Below are 23,988 nucleotides of genomic sequence, written 5' to 3' on the forward strand. Positions count from 1 at the left end.
CAGAGTGTCCAGTCCTCAGACAAGAAGACCAGCCGTAAAAAAAAAAAAACAAAAAAACAAAACCACACAGCTACGTTGCTTCTATGTGGTCTGCTATTTATTTGCTCTTCTTGAATGTTGAATTATCTAATAAAGCGTGTGCGCGGTCGGTGCATTGTCTCTGTCAAGCAGGCTCCGGCAGGTTTCCATATAATTTTTTTTTTTTTATTCCTTTCTTGAGTTGTTCAGGATGTTCACAGTCTGTGTCCATGGAGACGGCGAAGACAGAACGGCTGCAGGCTCAGGCGATGTATCCGGATAGTTGTCCAAAAGACAATAGCCACAAGTTTATGGAAGATGAAACTTTAGTTGAGTAACTTAGGAAACAAAAATCAATCCGTTGAAGTCATGAGTTCTGTGGTGTTTTAGCCAATCAAGAATCCAAACTGCAGTGTTTTAACTAGTTTAATATGTTGATTCTTATAAAGAATTATTTTTACTGTGTTTTATGTCCTTAAATCAATTCATTATTGTGCAGATCTGCTGATCCAGAGTTTCACTAATGCACACACACACACACACACACACACACACACACACACACACACACCTTCACATGTAACTGAATCTATTTTTACTCATACTCACATGACCAGACGGGCCTCCGCCCGGCTTCAGAGGCCGACAGAAAGTTTTGGTGACTTCCTGTGTGTCTGTTTGCTCTTACTGGATGCAGTGTCACGGCTCATTGTGGTTAATTCGGCTTGATTGACGGTTCTGAGAACATCTTGACACAACCACGTACCGAGATGAATGAGCGATAATCTGTGGCGGGGCCGGATTGTCGACTGGCGAGGCAAAAGCGTCACGAACAACGCTTTGGGTGGAATTAATGAAGTGTTATTATGAGGAGGTAATCATTTGATTGCCATTAGACACACTTTCCAGCGCACACAATGTGATATGCCTTATAAGTTTACAGCGGCAGGGTCATGTGTCTGACTGCCCTGTGTGTGTGTGTGTGTGTGTGTGTCCCGTCCCCGCAGCACACTCAGACCCCAACGGCCTGTCGCCAAAGCAGATCAAGAGTGACAGTGACGACGACGACCTGCCAAACGTGACCTTGGACAGCGTCAACGAGACCGGCTCCACGGCGCTGTCTATAGCCCGCGCTGTTCAAGAGTGAGTATCCTAATCTCCACGCGCGTCTGGCAAATGTCCGCGCTGACTTTTTCTGCGTCGGCTCGGAAAAGCTCTCAGGAACAATGTGTGTGTGTATGTGTGTGTTTGCAGCAGCTATTTCAGTTCAGCTGGGGAAAAAAAAAAAAAAAAAAACTCAGAGTGGAGCACCTTGAGACATGGGAATTTCACTTTCTTCATGTTTTAAGGGAGGAAAAACATTTTTACGGAGTAATTTTTATACACATCATGATTCAAGTTGATGGCAAATAATTGATTTACAACCTCATTATTTATTAGATTGTTTATCACACTTAATCAACCGAACAGGAAAAAACACACAAGTTACAAATGAGTTTAAGATATTTCTCCTCATGAAAATAGTGAAACATTTTTACTAATTATTCCTTTTGCTTGTAAAATTCTCACATTATATAATCCAGGACAACATAAAGACCTTTTCTTTTTAAGTTGTGATCATCTGCATTGCAGTTTTCCCTTTTTAGTTATTTTAACATCGACATTCACTAAGTTGAGCATGAACAGTTAATCCTCACAGAGATCCACAGTCGTGTTCAGATTCCCTGCATTACAGCATCTTATCAGACCTGTTGTGAAGCTGAATATTATAGATTTTTGCTCCGCCACACTCGGTTGTGTGTGTGTGTGGGCGTGCATCTATATGCTTGTATGCATATGGCTCACATATACTTGGTGCCCTGTTCAGCCTGCAGACATCAAGCTCCCGCCGTGCCAGCCCATCTGCGTTGCAAGGAAAAGACTTTTCCCTCCAGTGGCTGACAGCTTACAGCGCGCCGATCAGACGCAGCAAATCAGATGCAGGAAAGCATTTGGCTCGGCCCCGTCCTCCGTCTGCGCTGCCCATAAAACCCGGAACAGTCACAGCTACCAGCCTGGCCAGACTCAACTTAATACCCAGAGGACTTTTATTTAGACTAACTGTAAGGAAAATATTCCAGAGCTCTGTGAGAATCCCGCTAATGATGCAGCAACGTTAACAAGGCTGACGAGCGCCCGGCTCCTCGCGTGTGTTTTGGTGGTAATGCTCCAGTTTACACAGTCGACGCTGTACACAACTGTGTTTCTTGTTTGTTTTTAAGATAATTACTTGTTGTTCAGGCATTTATCAAGTGATTATGAAAAAAATAAAATGGTAACGTTGCCATGCTAATTCAGTAGGATAAGAAGAATAGGGCCGCCGTGCTTCAGACACAGACGCTCGGTCGGCGGCGGTCTCGGGTTTCTGTGCAGGTTATTGAAAGGGACAGGCGTGCCCCAGAGTGCCACACGTGGGCACCGGCTGGTCAGAGGAGAACAGAGGCTGGCAGGACCCAACCTTCCACTGCCCAGGCTTTCACTATGGAGATAAATCACCGGCCAGGCTTAGCAATGCCCTGCCAGGGCCGGCCCACACACTCACTCCTCTGTGTGCAAAGTGCAGACTGTGCCGTGTGGAAGCCGCGCTCCCGTGCGCACGCCGTGCGCGTGAAAAGAAGTGTGTGTGTGTGTGCAAGTCTGTAAGTATTAATCCACCGGTGTATGGCTGTTTGTACTGTATGCATGCACGTGTTCCTGCACAGTGGACAGAACAGCTGGTTCCAGAAGGAGGTCAGCCATTGTCAACAGGAACACAGACTTGCATGTTTGTCTGTGAAAAACAAAGCAGTCTGCAGTCTTCTTGAGTTACACGCCGGTTTGGCCGCGGAGAGGAAGAATGTGCATTCTGTATTGACACAAACACGTGCACTCTATGGACATCTGCACTGCAACAGAAGCCGACTTATAAACATGTCAGTCCACTGTGTTGCTATATTTCTTTTCTTTTCATTAAAATGTGTACACTGCGAGTGTTGAAAGAACAGCTTTATATAATTTGGCAGCGCATTTACACAAGCAGTCATCCAGAGCAGCGCAGAGGAGTGGAAGGGCGGAGGATGGGAGTGCCTGCAGCCTCCAATCCAGGTATCCATATATAAATAAATGAGTGAAAGGAGAGAGTTAGAGAGAGTGTGTGTGTGCGTGCGTGCATTGTGTGAGCAGTGTGTGTGTGTGTGTGTGTGTGTGTGTGTGTGTGTGTGTGTGTGTGTGTGTATCATGTGCTTCTTGGGCAGCCTCCTCCATATTCATGCGTTTCCCTGGGGACCGGTGGATAGGCTGTTGTGGGAGAGTGCGATTGAAAAAGAGGAAGACAGTGAGAGAGATAGGTGTGTGTGTGCGCGTGTGTGTGTGTGTGTGTGTGTGTGTGTGTGTGTGTGTGTGTGTGTGTGTGTGTGTGTGTGTGTGTGTGCTGGGGGCAGGGGCTGGTGTTGGAAGGGTTGTCTCTGCCGAAGCCTGGCTGATCCCCACGGGGCCTGGGGGGCCACAGAGCAGAGCAGGTGGGGGGGGGGGGGGGTCTTCGGACAGGTACAGGAATGCCCAGTGGGTCGTCTCACACACACACACACACACACACACACACACACACACACACACACACACACACACACACACACACACCGGGCCTGTTTGAGCAGGCGGAGTGTGTTGAATCCAGTGTTGTGACCCCGCTGCCGTCAGAGGAGTGTGTGTGTTGTGTTTGTGTATTTGTGTGTTTGTACTGTGGGAAATCCCTGTTACGGGGGGGAGGGGGGGGAGGCGCACCACTCCCCGCCTGCTTCCCCGTCTCTGGCTCGTGTTTGCGGCGAGCAGCAGATGAAGAGCGGATTGAAAACAGAGAAACAAAGGAACTGAGACGGAGGTCACGTCTGTTTGAAACGCTTCCTGTTTGCCTTGGTGACTTCTCGCCGTCGCAAACGGACTCTTTCATGTCGCCCGTCACGCCGCGGCGACTCAGGGTTCAAGGCGGAGGGAGTTCGCCTCTGGCCTCTCATGAGGAGAGACAACACGCTCATTGTCACCCGGGAGCGACGGCACTGCGAGCTCCGGCCTCTCGGATGGAAACAGATTCTGTTCGTGCTCCTCAGGCCTGCTGACTCCTTCACATGAACGTCCTCAGAGGAGTCCTCTCAGACTTTACGCGTCTGAACCACCTTGAAACGCGAACCAGCTGATCTTTCCGTGGACGTTGGGCTGGGCTGGCTGCTCCAAACAGCTGGTGAACTTTTACATACAGCCGCTCTGCTGGGATAAAAATAGAACTTTACTGGGAGCATCTTCTGTGGAGATAAGCGGGATGGACCACTGCTGGCAGGATCTCATCCACAGAAGAAACGTTTTAGCTGCTTGTGGAGGGTGCAGGGGCGAGGATGTCCCCGGTCTGAGTCTGCTCGGGTTCAGGAGGTCTATAAAGACTTCCTGCCAGGTCATCGGAGAAATGCCGTCTCACATTTTTCCAAGTAATCCATAACAAACGGGACTCATGTTCGGCTCCTATGCAGCAGATTTCAGCATCAACCCATAAATGAAATGTTCCGTTTTATTCGTCTTGCTGCCTTAATTCACTTCTCAGTCCTGCTTCATTCCTTTTTCTTGTGTCACTTTTATGGTGATGTTTCAATTACTCACTCTGCATTTTCTTACTTTTCTTTTGCGGCTCGATTTTCTCACCAGGCCCATTAAAACGTCGTCTGAGTGGACGGAGATGTTTGTCAGCGTTAAAGCTTTGTTTCGACGGGGAGTGTTGAGGCGTGTAACGACCCTCCACACCCGAGGACTCCAGTTTTTCTCGCTTTGTAGACTTTTTTTTTTTTTTTTTTTACAAAAATCCCCCAAATGCCTATAAATACCCGTAACTGATTGAAGCAGAAATCTGTCCCCGAGCTCCTGAAACGGATCCGTAGTGACGACAGGATTATCGGCAGCAGGTGGATCACGGCTCAATACTTATTTCATGATGCTGATAGTTTTTTTTGATTTCGAAGCTGCTGGACTCTGATGTTAAATCACAGAGATGAAGTCTCTTCAAACATGTGTCGTCTGCTCGGTGTCTGTGTTTCCACCGGCTCTGCTCGACTCACACACACACACACACACACACACACACACACACACACACACACACACACACACACACACACACACACACACACACACACACACACACAGTCGTTTGTTTTGATTGGTGAATCCCTCGGTATCATCACTCCTTGATTTTTCTACCTGTTACTCTGCTTTGACATCATGTTGCAGCAGGATATTTTGGGCGCTTGGTGAGTGAGAGTTATAGAGCGAGAGACCAACAAATAGAGAAATGAGAGTTCACGTCATATCTGACCCCTGCGCTCATTTCCTGTACGGCTTCAGATTGGCGGCAGGCCAAGAGTAACAGGTGATCTGTATGTACCCGAGTTTTTCTCTCTGTTTTCTTTCCTTTTTACACTCTTGATGGAGGCGTGGGTGTGTGTGTGTGTGTGTGTGTGTGTGTGTGTGTGTGTGTGTGTGTGTGTCTTGATCAGTACTGTGAAGTGTGTTTGACTCTGCTTTTAACAAATTCCACTTTGGTATAAGACAGACAGGATGTGGGCTGTGTGTGTGTGTGTGTGTGTGTGTGTGTGTGTGTGTGTGTGTGTGTGTAGACAGTCTCACAGCCCTCTAACTTCCTCCTGCGTCCCTCCGCCCCCGCCTTCACCCTCTTACCTGCTTCTCACAGCGGCGAGGCCGGGTTTAGATACCCCCCACGGTGACTGCTCCTCCGTCAACACTGAGCTTCTTGTTCTCCGTCTGTGCCGTGTCTCCCCTTTCGTGCCAGTTTGCCGGGTGTGTGTGTGGCAGTCATGAGTTTTATCGGCGTGGAGACGGTGCTCGTCGGTACGATCACGGGTGAGACGTGAACTGCTGACCCCGGACCACATCCCTTTGATTCTGATTTCCTCTGAGTCTGTGTGCGCCGCAGTGTGTTTGGTAAAGAGATGTGAAAGTGCCTTTGATTCACTGAAGATGTGACACACACACACACACACACACACACACACTCACACACACTGCAGGGCAGCAGTGCCAAATTATTCAATCAACCCTTGATATTGACTTCCTGTGGCAGAGGAAATGTCATGCCAAAATTTATTGATGATGGGAAAAAAAACCCCTGAGGATTCATTAACCTCACTGGACGACACGGAAAAATAACACTCCTCTGTTCCTCCGTCTGACTGATGAAAAGAGAGAAGAACACCAGCCTCCTCACCTCACGAGCTTCTTCTGAGGGACTCACTCCACAGCAGAGCTGCACTGCCACCTGCTGGCCACGCTGCAGATCTGCAGTCTGACACGAAATAGTCATCCATCCATCCATCATCCATCCATCCATCCATCCAGATTACATCCTGAACAGTTTGTCCATCACAGTTCACAATTTGGTCAACTATCAGGGGAAACTTACATTCCATACCTTTATTATTTCAAGTATTTTTCAGTGAGTGCCAACAATGACATTAACCTTCTTCAATATCAATATTTTTTTTTGTTTTTATGTTGAACATACCTTTTGTGCAACTTCTCATCTATACTCTGTTCTCTTGTTATAGTTGATAATCGGCAGGTGTTGCTTCAGGGCCACTAACCGGCACAAAGTGGATTAACTGGGGAATGAAACAGAGAGGCAGTGAGACAAAATGAGTGAATGTGATTATTCCCGGTCTCTGCTGACGTAGGCGCTCCACTCTCTCAGTCAGTAAAGTTACCTTTTAAACGGTGTTTCTCTACAAATTCACTTGATTCTCAGTCCAGTGTGGTTTCTGGCAGCGAGGCTGAGGCCGGCTCGCTGTTACACTTGCAGCCAATTCATTATGACCAGTTAAGCTGACATGCATGTCTCTAGCAGCGCTCAGTGGACTCCGCACTGGTAAACCGCCGGGTTTGAACCCTGAGCCAGAGGCGCCGTCCGAAACCACTTCACCACCGAGTCAAACTCCATCTGCTTCCTGTGCCACTGCGGAGCCGACTCTGTACTGCACTCAACTTATCGAACTCGTGTCAGAAGGTGCCGGGATAATGACGAGGAGGATCCTTTCCGCAGTCCCATAATGCACCTCTCCGTTGCCTCCTGTGTGTCCCTCTCGCAGCTCCATGTCCCCGTTCAGTATTGACAGCATACGGCGCCCCCGGAGGTCAGAGTCCCCCGATTCCAAAAAGAGAAGAATCCACAGATGTGACTTCGAGGGCTGCAATAAGGTGTACACCAAAAGCTCGCATTTAAAAGCACACCGGAGGACACACACAGGTCAGTGTGTGTGTGTGTGTGTGTGTGTGTGTGTGTGTGTGTGTGTTTACGTGCTGTGGGTTGTTTTGTCTTTTCCAGTCTAAGTGGGATGACATTTACATTGTCAGAGCGTCACACTCGTGTTTGTGCTGCTGGGTGACATGTGCTTGGAAGTGTGTGACCCCGGTGAAACCTGCACTCTGGTCACCCTGACGATGACTGTAGAGCCAGACGCTGGACGGAGGAACCGCCGCGCTTAAAATTCAGCCTGTTTTATAAGAAGAAAACCAGACAGCAGGACAAGCTGATGAAAACAAGGAGCATTTCATCTGTTTGAGATTCAAAAATGATGGTTTCGCTTCCATAATGATGATATATTAGACATTTTCAGCATCTTTTACTCAATACCTGAGAATCAATTAAGTGATGCATATGAATTTAATTAAACACACCTGATTTCAACAATGTGAGTCTCAGGTGAGCAAATTGTTGGATTCTGCGTGGAAGCCATGACGGCAGACCTGCAGGCTGTGGAGATGATTTACGATCTGCTTTATGTGGATGTTATACTGAGCCGTAAAGATCGTCCTCATAAAACTCTGCTACCAGATAAGAAGTGACGCATTATTCCGTTTACAGTGAGTCTGGAGTGGAAGAGTGTGTTAGAATCAGACAGCGAACCTCGTTCAGAGTTTAGGATCGTCTCACGATAACTTCCTGTTTAGGCCTCCGCCTGTTTCTCCTGAAGGAACGTATTGATAAATTATTGTTTTGTATACTTTTAATTATGGTCAGTTTAATCCAGATTTTTGCAGATTAGGTGGTGTTGCCAATATAAATGTGCTAAATTGCCTCAAATTCTCTGATTTGATTGAGGCGAGTTTTCATTTAATCACATCTTTTCCCTGATATATCTTAGTAATCTTCCATTCCAAGGGTTATTCTCACCAGTGCTGTCCAGGAGACAAAAAATAATAATTTCATTATCTTTTCATCATGTGAAAAAATAGAGATAAACTGACCTTGTGCCTATTTCCGCTGCGAGTGATGCATCATGGGAGTGTGACAGTTGAGAGGACAGAGTGCAGATATTACAGGCCAGAGAAATCAGATTACAGACTTGAGGAAAGATAAGCGCAAGAAAAAAAAAAAAGTCTTTTAATAACAATAGTCTTCTGTTTTCAACACATGAAATGTTATGTTTCTACACAATGCTGGGATTTGTGTTTCATGTTTTTAAACACTGAAGAAAAGAACAGTGCATGATGGGGGAGTGTTGTCCAGAGGCTGTGAGACGTCTCCAGCCGGACAGGAAGTGTTTGCTGTGACGCCGGACCTGTGGCTGAACCCTCTCTTTGCTCCCCGTCTCCCTGCGCAGGGGAAAAGCCATACAAGTGCACCTGGGACGGCTGCACCTGGAAGTTCGCGCGCTCCGACGAGCTGACGAGGCATTACCGGAAACACACGGGGGTGAAGCCCTTCAAATGTGCAGACTGTGACCGCAGCTTCTCCAGATCCGACCACCTGGCCCTGCACCGGCGGAGGCACATGCTGGTGTGAGGCCGGCCGAGGAAGAGAGAGAGAGAGAGAGAGAGAGAGAGAGAGGGTGATGATGGGACGGACACACACACATGCACACACACACACACATACACAGAAACACACATTTCCACACACAGGCAGCCGGGGGAGCGGGATCTCCCTGTGAATGTTTTTCAGCTGGCCTGGACACACACACACACACACACACACATGAACACACACAGACACACACAGACAGACACACACACACACCCCTCCTGAGGCGCTGGGGAGATGGATGCTTTCGGAGCACAGCAGGGTGCCTGGTGGATCCTCGGGCTGAAGCAGCGGACGGCAGGATCTTTTATCGTCATGTTTGGAGTTTGACAGGGAACTGTCTTTTACAGCACTGTTCGTCAACGTTTTACTTCGGTTTTTAAGATGAACTCGCACTCTTTATTTGGACAAAAAAATGCAATTGCAACAGTCTTTTTTTTTTTTTTTGGTATCTTTCTTTTCATTATTGTTGAAACGGCTGATTTTTCCAGCATTCATAATGTGAAAGACCTCATGGATGCACGAGAAGGAAGACCCCAGACCTGGACCGGGTCTCAGGACCGGGACCAGGACCAGGACTGGGGATCTGATGGAGTTTACGGGCAGTATTTTCTTATCTTATCTTCTTTTTTTTGTTTTGTTTTTTGCTGTGGCTCCCTGTGAGTCGGATTGGAGACCAGCAGAGGGCGCTGTTTAACCACAGATGGTTTCTTTTCCCCCCTGGAGTCTGCTGGTGGATCAGAGGCGTCCCTACAAGAGGACTGGACTCCCCCCCCACACACACATCTCCTGCAAGCAGTAAACAGCAGAGACTCAAACAGCCGCAGCCAGATTGGATCAACCTCATCTCCCCATCAAATCGCTTTATTTTGAAGGATGGAACCCGGACTTGCACATCATCACACCAGCAAAGGAAAAACAAAAAAAACTTAGAAAGAAAAAACACCATTTGTGATCCACTCATGAATCTCATCAGTGCTGTTCTTTATGTTGAGCCTCTTAAAACAGTTTTTTTTTTTTTTTTTTCTTAAAAAAAATCTTTGGTGGATTTTGAGCTGTGATTAGCAATCAGTAAAGTGCAATCTTAAAGGATAAATATACTTTCTGTAAGACAATGTTTTGTTTATTGAGTTCTTTTCTTTTAAATGCCTGCTTATTGATCATGTCTGAAAAATACAACCCCTCATGTACAGAGAACTTTGAAACAATCAGAGGAGATTTCCAGGATGTGAGAGAAGAGAGAGGCACCTTACAGACTCGCCCGCCACCTATCTGCTTTAGTTTTGGTCACTCAGCTGTGTTTTCCTGTGTGTTGTGGTTTTAGTTTTTTTTTTTTTTTTTTTTTTTTGCACAGCACGGCAGCACTTGATCCAGCCATGGTGTGGTTTAATACAGAAGAGCAATATACCTGGAGCAAAGAAAGCGATGGGAAGGAGCGCCACTCTCCTCTTTGCTCTGTTTGCTGATGTCAATAACCAGGGAGAAGTCTCCAGCCCGGCCGAGCCAATTCTCAGCCCTTCACTGTCTCCATCGCATTTTTATTTTTGTTGAAACACACACAAAAAAAAAGTCACTTAAAAGCGTCTCACTTTGGATTATATATGTGAGGATTGCAGCCTGATTGACCTGGGATTGGGTTCTGAAAACATGCAGGAGTTGCACACAGTTGCGGACCGCACAGTGAAGGAACATTTTACCCGTTTTAACTGCAGGTACTGGGAAAAAATAAAAAGAATTAAAAAAAGACCTCTTAGAGAACATTGCTTGACCTCAATCAGCAAATTCAAATTAAAAATATCTCTTTATAGTCAGAGTTACAGACGTTTCTGCGGATGTTTCCAGTGCTCTTGATGCCGCGTAAAAGCTTCAGACATAAACTCACAACCCGGGGCGACCGGCGCGATTCCACAGAGCTGCCAAATGCATTTACTGGACCCCAGCCAGCACAGAGAGGCGCTCACCTCTCTGATTATGGTACCTTGAAATCCATACTCCCACACACAGGCACACACACACATACACACACACCTGCACGCTTGAATTCAACAGTCTCACTTTCAGTAAAGTAGCCAAATCCAGGAAGTAATCTCCCCAAACGACACCCTCCTCCATCTGTAACATACCATGGAAATGTATGTAATCTTTATTTATGTCTATTATTTGTGCACATGTCATAATGCCCAGTCGTATTATCATTTTGGCAAAAGCATATCAGCACCTTGTTTGTTTATTAGTATGATTTTTTTTTCTTCAAAAAAAAAAAAATATTTTATTTCAGATGTCAATTTATAAACGAATAATCATCATCATATTTTATCAACCATATAATGTATTAGAACATTTTATGATTGAGGGGCACTTCATCATTGCATATAACTCTTTCTCTTCTGTAAAAAAAAAAAAAGGATCTTTTGAAATGTTGTAATATATGTGATAGTGAAGATTAAAACAAACTTATTACAAAGTTTTACAGCCTGTACATACATTGGAGAAATAGGGCTTTTGATTAGTAGATGCAGGAAATACATTTATACATGTAAAGTCTTTTTTCAGAGACTGTAATTTATCTAATTTGATATACAGTGAAACGGGGCTAATGGTATTTCATCATGTAAATTATCATATGTGATGTTATATAGCAGTTTGCTTTTTGGGGGGGTATGGTTGAAAAAAAAAATCATGATCAAATCATTTGTTGTTATTATTATTATTATTATTATTATTATTATTATTTCCAAGGCTGAACCAGTGTTGTTATAATCAACAAATTATTTATATACATTGACCGTATTAAGGTACTCAATTCCCTGTGTTGCTATTTTGCTACCTGGACAAGAAATTCTCCCGATCAAGCACATATCAACAACACATGTACTCCGGTATCCAGTATGTGATGTTGCATGCCTTAAGACACCAGTTTTCACCACGATTCGGTCAGACTTGAAGATGGTGTTTCCACAGGACAGGGTGTATTGTATTCCCCTCCAGCATCTCTTTCCTCATTTTGAAGCATAATTTTGTTACGGTAACCAGGGTCAAAGTTATGCAATAATAATGAATAGTGCCTCATATCACAAACTTGTAATACAAACTGCTCTGTGCAGAGTTTCGATTTCAACGCGTGTGCTCCAATTGAATTTTCAAATAAGGAACCATGAATTTTTTTTGGGAAAAAGCACAGAAAAGAAAAAAAAAAAAAACAACAATATGCAAGTCGGACCTCTAATGTTGAACTTTGTTTTTCGCACTGAGCCTTATACCGTTGTGTCAAACGCAGCATCCTCCCACAACACTCGAACAGGCTGTTTATAGCACACATTATTACTTTGCTTGCAATAAGTCGCTTCCTCCAAGGGGAATGAAACTGAGTTACGGGGGCCTCTCGATGTTTCGGCTTCAGCACATCAATCTGACAGAGTGATTCCACGGAAGATAATGAGGAATCGCACTCGCAGGAAACAAACACACAGCAGATCCTGTGGCTGGGATTCCTGCTCAACAGTGACACCGCTGTTAATGAAAACTGATCTTACACTTTCTGTCAGTTCAATATATATTTTACTTTCTGTGTAACATTTGCTTTTGATTTCCTGGGTTGGAGAAATTTAAGTAGTGAAGCCGATGCCTATGTTTCAAGTTTGCTGATATTACGTACAGTAATCGTTGTTCCTGTATTTATGTAAAGTGAGTGTAGTGTAAATATATTCAGATCTTTTCATTCTTACCGTTTTGAAAAAGAAATGTGATTATTGCTCAGCGTTGCTTCAAAAGGGAGATTCTGCTCACAGAATTCCACATCTGTAAAAGAAGAATTTTTAATCCTGCTATTTTTCAAAACTTCAAAAACAGGTGTCCTTTTCTTTTCTGTTACACTTTTATTTCCTCCGAGAGTTGTTTAAGTATCCAGTCAGTGTTTTGCCTTTTTCTCTGTATTTTTCATATGGATGGAGCTGTGAAATTAAAATAAGTTCAAACATATACATGTATATTAATATGAATGGAGGCATGAAGGTTAATAAAGTTGCATTTTGTATGTAACAGACTGGGGATGGAGCTGGTTGCTATCTATGACTGAGACGAATGGCATGTGGTTTCCATGTCCTTTAGACATCCGAGTCCCGTAGCCGCGTTCACTGGCATCCAGAAACCTAATCTTGGTATTAGCCAAGCCATTTTAAATCGTGGCTGATGTACGGTACAGTAGTTTGTACACAAAGTACATCTGATCCCAGCTGGAACACCACGGAAATCTTGTTCCCGCGGTTTGACGCGTTGAGGTAGAGACAAAAAAAAGGTGTTTAAAAGACTTAAATATCCAGAGTTTGTAACACGTTACTGTCACACAACCAGCCACACTACTGACTCGTCTCTACTGACGCACTCTCACTTACCGAGGCTTAGATGAGCTTCTTGCTCGTGACTGTGTCCAAACCTCTCCTGAAAATATGAGACTTAAATGACTGATCGAGTCAACAGACCGAAGTAGGGTTCTGTCGTTTTTTGATGTACTGATTCATGTAAGTAAATCTGAACTGTAGGAGTGAACCAGACATCAGCCTGAGCGTCACCGTGCTGACAGCTCAGATAATCTCTCCCAGAAATATTATTTTAAGAAAGAAACGACTAATCCTGCAGTCCAGGGGTGTTCAACCTGTGGCTCTGGAGCCACATGTGGCTCTTTAGTCCCTCTGTAGCGGCTCCATGAAGCCTTCACGACGTGAAACCTGAATAAACATTTAACATACACACGTGGACAAAATTGTTGGTACCCTTTGTTTAGTGAAAGAAAAATTCCCAGTGGCCAGAGAAATAATTCTATGAAATTTAACTAATGAAAGTCAGACATTGCTTTTCAACCGTGCTTCAACAGAATTATTTAAAAAAATAAACTCAAGAAACAGGCCAGGACAAAAATGACCGTACTCCTAGAAAAGAGTGAAATGATGAGACCAGAGGGACGTGTCAGTCCAAGGTGTGTCCTCTCATGAGCTTCACAGGTGTCTCCAGTCTAGTAATCAGTCAGTGGCTCATATAGAGGGTGACAGGGAGTCACAGGAAGTGGACACACTCAGCATGGACCAGAGGAAGCAAAGGAAAGAGTCGTCTCAGGAGGTTACAAAGAAAATTATAGAGAAGCACGTTAAAGGTGAAGACTATAAGACCGTCTCCAGCAGTCTGATGTTCCTGTGGCTACAGCTGCTCATGTTATTCAGAAATTCAAGATTCATGGAACTGTAGCCAGCCTTCCTGGACGCGGCCGCAGGAGGACAACTGAGACGGATAATACGAACGGTAACCAAAGAGCTCAGAAAAACCTCTGAAAAGATTAAAGGTGAACTTCAAGCTCAAGGAACATCAGTGTCAGATCGACCCTCCGTCGCTGTTTGAACCAAAGTGGGCTTCATGGGAGATGACCAAGGAGGACACCATTGTTAAAAACAAATCATAAAAAAGTCAGACTGGAATTTGCCAAACTACATGTTGACAAAACACAAAGCTTCTAGAGAATGTCCTCTGGACAGGTGAGACAAAAATGGAAGTTTTCACCAAGGCACATCAGCTCTACGTTCACAGAAGGAAAATGAAGCATATCAGGAATAGAGGACTGTCCCTGCTGTGAGACATGGAGGAGGCTCTGCTAGGTTCTGGGCTGCTTTGCTGCATCTGGCACAGGAGGTCTGGAGTCTGTGCAACACACAGCTAAAAACACCCAAGAATGGCTGAGAAGAAAACACTGGACTGTTCTCAGTGGTCTTCTATGAGTCCTGACCTAAATCCTATCCAACATCTCTGGAAGCAGCTGAAACCTGCCGTCTGGAAAAGGCACCTGGAGCAGTTTGCTCATGAGCAGTGGCCACAATACCTGCTGAAAGGCGCAGAAGGCTCACTGACAGTTACAGGAATCATTCGATTGCAGTGATTGCCTCAAAAGGTTGTGCAACTAAATATTAAGTCATTTTTGTCCAGGCCTGTTCCATGAGTTTTTTTTTTTTTTTTTTATAATTCTGTTGAAACACGGTTGAAAATCAATGCCTGACTTTCATTGGTTAAAGCAACACTAAGGAACTTTCAGTTTTGGTTGATTTTGGCGGCGCCAGTGGACAAAAGCGGTAGTGTTTTGCCTGAAGGAATACTACAGTTCCCATGAGGACGAGCGCGCGGCGTCGTAAAATGCTGCTCCCGGTGGCGTGCTGTCAGACTGAACTCGCCTTCATTTGTTTCCAGTGGCTGTGTGAAGGATGGATAACGACGAGGTAATGAATCTAATAGTGTCTAAACAATGTTATATCATGATGTGACGCATGCCGTAAAGCAGTCCGCACATTTGGAGTTTTCTAGTGTGCAGGGTTCCTACCACCCTCCTCACAGCTGCTCAGTCCAAGGGAAAGCAATACTGACGCCCTCAGCCCGTGACAGAGGGGTCATTCAACTAGTTGTAAGTCGATGTATCATCACAAAAGATATTAAAATGTTTTATTAAGGTTGAAAAGTTCCTTAGTGTCACTTTAAATTTCTTAGAATTTTTATTTACTTTTTAGATTCAAGTGGTTTCTCTGACCACTGTGAATTTTTCTTTCATTAAACGAAGGGGACCAACAATTTTGTCCACGTCTGTATATGATTCTTCACTCTTGGTTCAAAAAGGATTCAAACAGGTACAAGTAAAATTGGGAAAAATAGCAAAAACAAGAAATGAGGAAAAGAAATGATAGAACAGCTTAAAAAAATCTAATATTTCTCACAAAAGAAAATTAAATAATGTCAAAACTGTCAACAATAAAAAAGCTTGAAAAGAGGAACAAACCTGTTAAAATCAGGCACAAAAATAGGTTGAATAATAAAATGTTCACTATTCTGAACTGTAGTTAAAACTTCATGAATGCGTGATAAGATATAGATTTTGTTTGTTCATTACAACCAAGTATGGAACCTCCTGAGCTGCATTCGCCTCATATTAAAGATTAAATGTGCTTTATGGCTGCAGAACTACTTGACGTGGTGGAAAATCACCAAAATGGCTCTTTTGGTCATAAAGGTTGCAGACCGCTGCAGCCGGTCATGCGGCTGGGAGCCGGGGCGGTTACCAGTCGAGATGTTCCCATTTCAGGATTAACCAACAAAGATAGCCGCCTTCTCGCAGAGAAGAGACGAATAAGCTCCACGTCAAACACATCCACCAGGAGAAAGACGAAACGACGCATTCACTTTATTGAAACAGTGGTGCTTGTCAGCGTTGGCTCAGCGTTGGGCATCAGGTGAAGACTGTCACACACTGAGAGACGGTTCAACGCTTCAGGAGGAGGGAAGACAAGCCTGGAACCACACACACCCTGTTATCAGCTGAGGGACAATATTACATCTTTCAGCAAATTTGGAAAAGAGTTCTAATGTTAAAGTCACACTTTTATTTTATAAACTCAGGATTAGTGAAAAGACATTGAATGCAGATTAAAAAAAAAAATACAAACTCAACCTGCATTAAAACCAATGTGAACATTTGAAGTTTATTATTTATAGGTTAATGTGATCTAATTTTACTGGTCCGGCCCACTGGGGATCAAATTGATCCTCGATCTAAAATCAGCCTGGCATGGCTGCTTTATAGCTGCAAACTGCACTTTGTTTCTCTAAGGTGAAGAGCTGGAGGGTCTTACCTTTCATAACTCTTATGTTTTTTTAAGATAAGATGAAATCAGCTTATTTGAATGTGAAGTGAGTGAATTTCTGAACTGTCCTGTGGCTCTACAGGTCTGTAGTGGCTCCCTGCAGCTTTTCTAAATAAGATTTTTTTTTTTTTTTCAGAATCATATCCAAAAAAGATTTATTTTAAAAAAGGCTAAAAAAAACCCCAAAACAAAACAGAGTGAAATAGTCAAAATGGAGCTTAAACCTTTAAAAAAAAGATAAAAATAAATAAAAAGCAAATTGGCAAAGACTGATACAAATGACAAGACAAACACCTTAAATAGTTAAAAATATATTAAAATGTCAACTATTGGCTGAAAAGACTAGAAAACTTTATAGACGTTTATCCTCACTTTACAGGGTAAACTTTAAAGATTTTATTTAATGAAAAATGACAAAATCCACTTTTTGGCTCATGAAGGTTGTAGATCTCTCACATTTATATGAACTTAACGTTTCCAAGCAGATACTTAATACCCTAGTTCAGTGCTGTTAGTGGCCTGAGTTTGTTGTCGTTGTTGTCGTCGTGGTCGTGCAGTACAGAACAGGAAGTGCTGTTTGACGGCCTGGAATGTCCTCAGGTGTGATCTGAGTTTATGAGCGCAGGTTAAACGCTCTGCACGTCCCCCGTTGTAGCCGGCGGTGGATGAATGTTTCTGTCAGCCGGAGAAAGGATTCAGATGATTACGATCAATTCCCAGTTCACTAAGCATTTTCCGGCGCAGTATATCATCTGCATGATTGATCGCTCACGACACGGTGTGTGTGCGTGCGTGCGTGTGTGAGGGAGGCCACACTGTACCGTACGCAAAGTGGATGGCAGGAAAAAATGCTCAGAGTAAACAGAAGCGATGCCCAAAGGCACTCGGGACAAGCCGAGACATCTCCTGGTGTGTGCAGGTTCCCTCGGTTCCTTTTATCGCTGCGTTTACCGTGACTCATGTCAGGGACACTTTCCAACTTCTGAACACAAACAAGGAGTTTTCCTGAACAGCAAGCCTCCATTAAAAGTAGGATGATTGAGTTTTCCCTTTGACCTCAGTCATATGTCAGAATCAAAGCTTCACTGTTGGTCCTCACGTTAAATGTATCAATAGTTTGTGAAAGCGAAGTTTCACCACAGGAAGTCGCCTGCTGCTCAGAAGCAGACGTAGCTTCATCTGAAGAACCAGACCGAACCAGGAAATGTTCGACACAAGCCTTTATTTGCACTGCGGAGGCCGCCTCGCCGCCGTTCAGGCTACAGGTTTCATCTTAACTCGGACACAAAATAATCCAACAGCATCACTGTTTCAGCAGTAGACTCTAACAATGTTTCATAATTTAATCCTCGCTGGACTCAAATAACAGACATCAAATAAAAGTGGAAATAAAAATAAACCGTCTTTCTCTTTAATAAAAGTTTAAAATCTTTATACACTCCAAAAAACATTCAATTGATTGTATCTTTAAATTACAGATACAAAATATATATATATATACAACTTGAATCACAGAATGTTTAAAAACCAATTGGCGTCTGTATTAAAACGATGGAGAGTTTTGGTCGTGTGGCGGAGACGGCGGTGTTGAGGAAGAAAAGAGGGAGAGGAAGCTCAGCCACTCAAACACTCAGCTCCCTGATAAAAGAGCTTCATCCCAGCTCCTTCACCCATCCAAACAATGGAAACAGGAGCTGAAGGCACTTTCAGGAGGTCTGGATTCTGTGCTGAATCGACCAGGAAACCCAGAATGCTCTCAGATGATCAGGCCAAAAAAGTTGGATTGAGTTTTCAAAATCAATGTAATTACAAACTAAAAAAAGACGATGAAGTTGGGGTTTGCTCATCTTGGCGACGGCGAGGAGAGAGAAAATAACCCTGACCTTCTGCTGTAATGTCACGTTCTGCAGCGCTGTACGTTATGTTCGAGCATTTATCGCTGTGGAATGACTGCTGGATTGCAGGGTGTCTGAAGTTTCCACAGGGACGAAACAATCATCTGAATGAACCAAAGCAAGAAGCACTGAGGTCCTGAAGAAGAGAGGAACCGTCTGAACTGAACAGAAGCCAGAGCACTCACAGAGCCGTCCAAATCAATACCTCTAACCTCTCACAGCCGCGGTCCTCCGCTATCAGTGAAATGCTGCAGAGCGTTAATCTGTGGAGGCGCAAACCGTGAATCTGGCAGTGTTAAAGTCACGTCAGGAGCCGAAACGGGGACGACCGGGCGTCCCGTGTTTCTGGAGCCGTCGTCCCTGCTCCGTACAGCCGCTCACTGTTTGACGGGTATTTTCTGATGAATCTATTTGCTGCTAACTGGCCTCTAGCTCTGGTGCCTCTTCATGTGCAGGGCCAGGTGGTCCGAGCGGGAGAAGCAGCGGCTGCACACGCCGCACTGGAACGGCTTGGCGCCGGTGTGTTTCCTGAAATGGCGCGTCAGCTCGTCGGAGCGAGCGAAGCGCCACTCGCATCCGTCCCAGGAGCATCGGTACGGCTTCTCACCTTCAGCGGGAAGACAAGGCAGAGCGAGCAGACGGGGGGGTAAATTCCTCTTACTGAATAACAGGAATCAGGACAAAACAGATTTCAATATCCGTTGAAAATACGGCGTATTAATAAGTTTTGATGGTGAAAAAAAACTGACGCTGCACCTCAACTGTGGGCCATTAATCACACTGTGTCCTGTCTGTCTCCCTGTCCCCCCCCCCCTCCTCTGCAAGAGCTGCAGGGTTTATGCGATCTGACAGCGGTGAGATGTGGGCCAGGTCTGTCAGCAGACAGAATGCATCTGCATGCCAAGTGCATGTTTCTGCCTGGCAACACCACTGCTTTCGCCCCAAAAATAAAGAAGTGCCGCTGCAGTCTCTCTACCTGTGTGGGTCCGGAGATGGGCTTTCAGATGGGAGGACTTGGTGTACACTTTCTTGCAGCCTGAAAAAAAACAAGAAAATCGTCAGATATTTTGAATGTTTACGTCTCATTCTGGTTTTAATCCTGCCAGAGGTTCGGTCTGACCTGGGACGTCACAGTGGTGGATCCTCCGCCTCTCCAGATCGGGGTTATTCCTCCGGTTGTACCTCAGCGGCGCCGACCGGGCCGGCTCCGGGGACATCGGGCCAGTAGCGCTGGCAGTCTGAACCGGTCCGGGTCCTGGACTTGGGGCGAATCCAGCAGGGGTGTTTTGGTCTTGGTGCTGGACTGGAGCCAGGCTGGACGTCCGTCCCGGATCAGCGCAGGTATTGGTCTGGAGAGTGAACTTGGAGGCCATGCTGGCTTCGTAGGAGGGGGGCGGGGACAGGTTGTGGAGGACCTCCTTGCCCCGGTCTGGACTGGGGGGCTCGGAGTTCGGCGGAGACGGCGGTAAATAGGTTGCCCTCTGTTGTTGGCCTGAGTGCCGACTGAATGGAAAACACTCGCTGTGCTGTTTGGCAGAACCGACGGGAAGGCTGAGCGGCGAGCCGAGAACGAGCTGCTCCAGGTCAGAGTTCAGCAGCTGGAACAGCGGAATGTCCTGGAAATCCGGCATCTCCTGCTTGATGTAGAAGTTGGACGCGGAGCCGTCGGCCGTACCGAACCCCCCCGGGTATTCTGGAGGCGGCGCTCCGCCGCGCTGGCAGGTGGGGGGCATCAGCGGGGGGGACGGCTCCGGTTTGATCTGCCTCACAGTCCTGCAGAGGCCGGGGTGCAGGTAGGGGCCCTCGGGGAGCAGCAGGCTCATGTTGACGCTGTAAGGGGGGGGCAGGTCCTCGGGGAACGGCGGCTCCGGGGGCAGAGCGCCGTCCCGGCGCAGCAGCTTGGGACTGACCGCATCCGGCTGGTGTGGACACAAGTAGCCGTCCATCTCCGACTTGCACTGCGAAGCAAACACACCAGGTCAGCCACATGGGGGGGGGGGGTTATCATGATGCACCCCCTACTGTGGAAGCACATCTCAATTTAAATATTAATTTCAGTGGCCGTGCAGGAGTGCTCAATAATGCAGAGCCACAATCAGACCCCCCCCCCCCCCCCACACACTCCCCCTCCCTAGCTGATGCTAAGAAATCACAGGCTGACAGAATAACAGACCTAAGGGGGGGGGGGGATACATTTGAGGGTGCTTTTGGGGCCTGCCTATGTGAACACACTGCCACATCAAAGACGCCCCCCCCCCCCCCCCGCCCCCCCGCAGCCCCCTTTACGAGCTGCAGAAGGAGCTCCAGACTGAGGCTGAATTTAGCCCATCCAGCTGCTCTGCAGCGCCACGCATCCTCCCTCCTCACAAGTTTTGAGGAGCGAGCCGCGCGCGCACCGCTCCACATCCCGGCCGTGCCACAGATTCACCCTCCAGTCAATGAAAGTCATCGGCAGCACACACGCGCACTCAGGGCGCGTGGCTTTCACCCGCCGCCCTGACCTGCGATCGATACACCGTCCGGATCGTATCGCCAAGTTTTTGCTCTGATCAGCAATATTCACGATCCGTGCGTCAAGATGGAGAGACGCCACAGAAAAACAAACAAACATGCATTTCCCTACCAGATTATAATCGTGGAGGCAGGGAGCTCCCGGGATGGCATCCTTGGCGCGACAGAGCGCTGGTCCGTGATCTGCGGCGGCTGTCAGCGCTGCAGCGGCGCTTCTCCGGAGAAACTGCGCGTCCTGCCCCGGAGCGACCCAGACCTTATTCCTCACGGCGGCGGCGGCCATAAGAGCAGAGATCCCGTCTGAATATCCCCAACACGTGCAGCATATGTGATCTTTTGACCGAAAACGGTCCGCGGGAGCAAAGCGGCAGCTGTCAAACGCTCATTCTGCCCGTTTTTTGCGCTGGCTTGTCAAATTACGCAACTGCGTGATCGGAGCGCGTCTGCAGGGCGGGGCGCGCGGGACAGGCGCGGCGCAAACAGGGCGAGCGGGCGGTCCGGATGCGCCTCCTGTAATGAATACTGTGGTTGTCTGATGGGGCGGAATGTCTCAGGGTACAAATAAACGCCGAGCGCGTGCGGGATAAAAGGGTCGGGTCCGGAAGATGAGCGCGGTCAGGTGCGCCTGTCCCTGAACCAGAGGTTTATCCTCAGACCTGGGAATAAAGGAGCGCCGGGGTCACGCAGGGCACGCCGCGGCGGCCTCTTCCACTCAGAGGATTTGTGGTTTCTCACAAACGGACAAATTAAACGCCTTTTCCACAGTTTTATTTTTAAATTTGCAATAGACAGGCGAGCCTGGTGGGGCGTGTTGGAAGCGCCACTGCAGAGCAGCTGTCTGTCAGGGCTGCATATTTGATGCCAACATTCCTGAGCCAGTCCTCCAGTGGAGGTTTCTATCAAAATAGCTCAGCATTACAAGCAAAACACGGCATATCATGGTGGAACTGCACACTCCAAACAAGCTGCACCACTCCAGAGCACATCCAGCAGGTCCCCAGCACACTGCTGATTTTAATACAGCTACCAAGTGATAAGAGAGAATAAGCACTGAACCGACTGCAACTCCTAAAACAACTACAAATGAAGAAGTAGCAAAATATTTACATTAACTGAGTATTTCCATGAGTGTATTTGATGTATATATTTTTCAGAAGGATGTAATTTTATGTGTACGGACATGAATTACACCATAAAATCACTTCACTGCTTTCAAAATCATCATTGCCACCGAGTATTCCAACACTTTAAAACATTCAAACCTCTTAATGTGGATTTTCACATTTCATTCATTCTTTAAACTCAGAAAATGAATGGTGTAACATTTAAATAGAAATACACTCCACTGTTTGAGTAATGTGACTTTACAGTAAAATCCAGTCAAATGCTTGAAGCTGAAAATTAAATAAGGTTAAGAAAATATCTAAGACATTAAAGGGGGATTTGAAAAGCCTTGTGTATGAGTGTGACCTGAGCCTGGCAGCAGGCTTTCAGTTCTCCCTCCACCTCTGCTGTGTTTTCCACGTACCTGTTGATGTGACCTTGAAGGAACTTTGACATGAGACGTTTTTGTTTCTGATTTCCTTTTGCTTCCACGCAGCAATGAAAGAGAATTGGTAATCCGGGCTGGAGCCCTCCTGAGATCCCGGCTGAATTGACTCGTCAGGGTTCTGGTGAGAAGGAGCTTCAGCCCGCCTTCACCTCATGGCAGAGATGGTGCCAGAGCGACATGCTGCAACTGGAAACACGGGCGTGCCATATTTACTGGCAGGAACAGAGACAGGGCTAAGTGACATTTCATTAAAAGAAAAGGAGAGCACGCCGCGTGTGCAGGAATTCTTTCTAAAGTGACATTCCCTGCCACTCCCAGCTGTTTCTTCCTCTCCTGGCACCTCTTGTCCTCCTGTTAAAGCGTTGTAACTGCACCCACGGCAGGCCAGACGGGACATGTCTGACTGGCCATACCTGATGATCACACTTGAATGAACTGAAGGAAGAAAGGCTGATGCAGTTTATGAACACAACTCCTTTTATATAATCCTGTCACTCAGGCCTATCAGCACCAAATCTCATTGAAATCATGCAAAATATTATTTACTTGAAAATGGTATTGAACACTGTATTTATTTGCTTGGTTCATGTTCAGCAGTTTAAAGATGACACATGTTTTAAAGCTTAAATCACTGACACTGTCTTCCCTGGAAGAATTTGTGCAAATTAATGCTTTTATCAGACTGTAAAAAAATAAAATGTTAAGCATATTGAAATGACTGCTGATGGTCCAATTGGAGGCTGACTGATCGCCTGTCATGTGCTGACCTTTCAAAGTGCAACTCAAATCCACGTATGTCTCAGCTCCAAGAGGAGCAACTGTCATTCTTGGCCGCGGCTCTTCCCGTACAGCGAATGTGAGCCGAGCCCTCCTCCATATCCCCCCGCATTAAAACCTCACAATATGCCCAACAACTGCACAGCGGAGGAGAGAGAATGCCCGGCATGTGCTTACAGCATCACAACTCCTCTCCGCTCGCACATGGACTAATATGGCCACGCCAAGGGGGGACGGGACCATCAGCAGGGCACCACAGCACCCCTGCAGCCAGGACCTCTTTCACTTTTAATCCTTTTATAATACAGGGGAAGAAAAAGGAAAAAAAAAATCCAATTTTATCACTATATTTGGATTTTTTTTAATTTAAAAAACTGATGTGTGTGTTCATGTCTGTCTTTACTTTGTTTTGCCTGCAGATACTGTTGGATTTAAAGGATTTAGCATCACAAGATAATACTAAGAAATATCAGTTATGCCTGATATTGAGTGATTTTGGAGCAGGTGCCTGGCACTCCCACCAGAGGGCAATGGTCAGCTGCAGTGAAATTCTGTCCCATTTGTCCTTTTCTGTACTGCAGCTTCTCTCTGCTGGAGCATCACAGTCCATTTGTTTTGTCTGCTCCTCAGTTCTATACATTGTATGATGATCTTTAATCAACAAAAACGCAATTAATGTTTGTTTTTTTCCAT

General features: G+C 45.9%; 2 protein-coding genes across 5 annotated transcripts in view; one reads left to right on the forward strand and one right to left on the reverse strand.

Annotated features, from left to right (window-relative positions):
* Positions 1–10,125, forward strand: part of klf12b (Kruppel like factor 12b) — a 36,147-nt gene extending 26,022 nt beyond the window's left edge. For all 3 annotated transcript variants that reach the window (XM_030111190.1, XM_030111191.1, XM_030111189.1), the window contains 3 exons: positions 1,026–1,161; positions 7,179–7,336; positions 8,694–10,125. In XM_030111190.1, the coding sequence (XP_029967050.1) occupies positions 1,026–1,161; positions 7,179–7,336; positions 8,694–8,875 (476 nt within the window). In that variant the 3' untranslated portion in view covers positions 8,876–10,125. The remainder of the gene's footprint in view (positions 1–1,025; positions 1,162–7,178; positions 7,337–8,693) is intronic.
* Positions 10,126–17,771: 7,646 nt separating this feature from the next.
* klf5b (Kruppel like factor 5b) lies at positions 17,772–22,868 on the reverse strand. 2 transcript variants are annotated; one of them, XM_030111188.1, is made up of 4 exons: positions 22,495–22,868; positions 19,576–20,413; positions 19,432–19,491; positions 17,772–19,062 (listed from the first exon to the last, which is right to left on the reverse strand). In XM_030111188.1, exons 2-4 carry the CDS (start codon positions 20,399–20,401, stop codon positions 18,884–18,886), a joined length of 1,065 nt encoding a protein of 354 aa, XP_029967048.1. In that variant the 5' UTR covers positions 20,402–20,413; positions 22,495–22,868; the 3' UTR covers positions 17,772–18,883. The 2 variants fall into 2 exon arrangements, with proteins under 2 accessions (XP_029967048.1, XP_029967047.1); XM_030111187.1 differs by lacking the exon at positions 22,495–22,868 and adding an exon at positions 21,079–21,498.
* Positions 22,869–23,988: the final 1,120 nt, after the last annotated feature.

This window comes from Salarias fasciatus, chromosome 16 (assembly GCF_902148845.1).
Source record: "Salarias fasciatus chromosome 16, fSalaFa1.1, whole genome shotgun sequence".
Lineage (NCBI taxonomy): Eukaryota > Metazoa > Chordata > Actinopteri > Blenniiformes > Blenniidae > Salarias > Salarias fasciatus.

Bases quoted from the DNA above. Each gene is read 5' to 3' on its own strand.
- klf5b (XM_030111187.1), bottom strand. From the start codon at position 21,249: ATGGCCGCCGCCGCCGTGAGGAATAAGGTCTGGGTCGCTCCGGGGCAG. The intron at 19,492-19,575 runs GTCAGACCGAAC...GTTTTTTTTCAG, and splicing joins CCACCACTGTGACGTCCCAG to GCTGCAAGAAAGTGTACACC. The intron at 19,063-19,431 runs GTAGAGAGACTG...TTCCCGCTGAAG, and splicing joins CCATCTCCGGACCCACACAG to GTGAGAAGCCGTACCGATGC.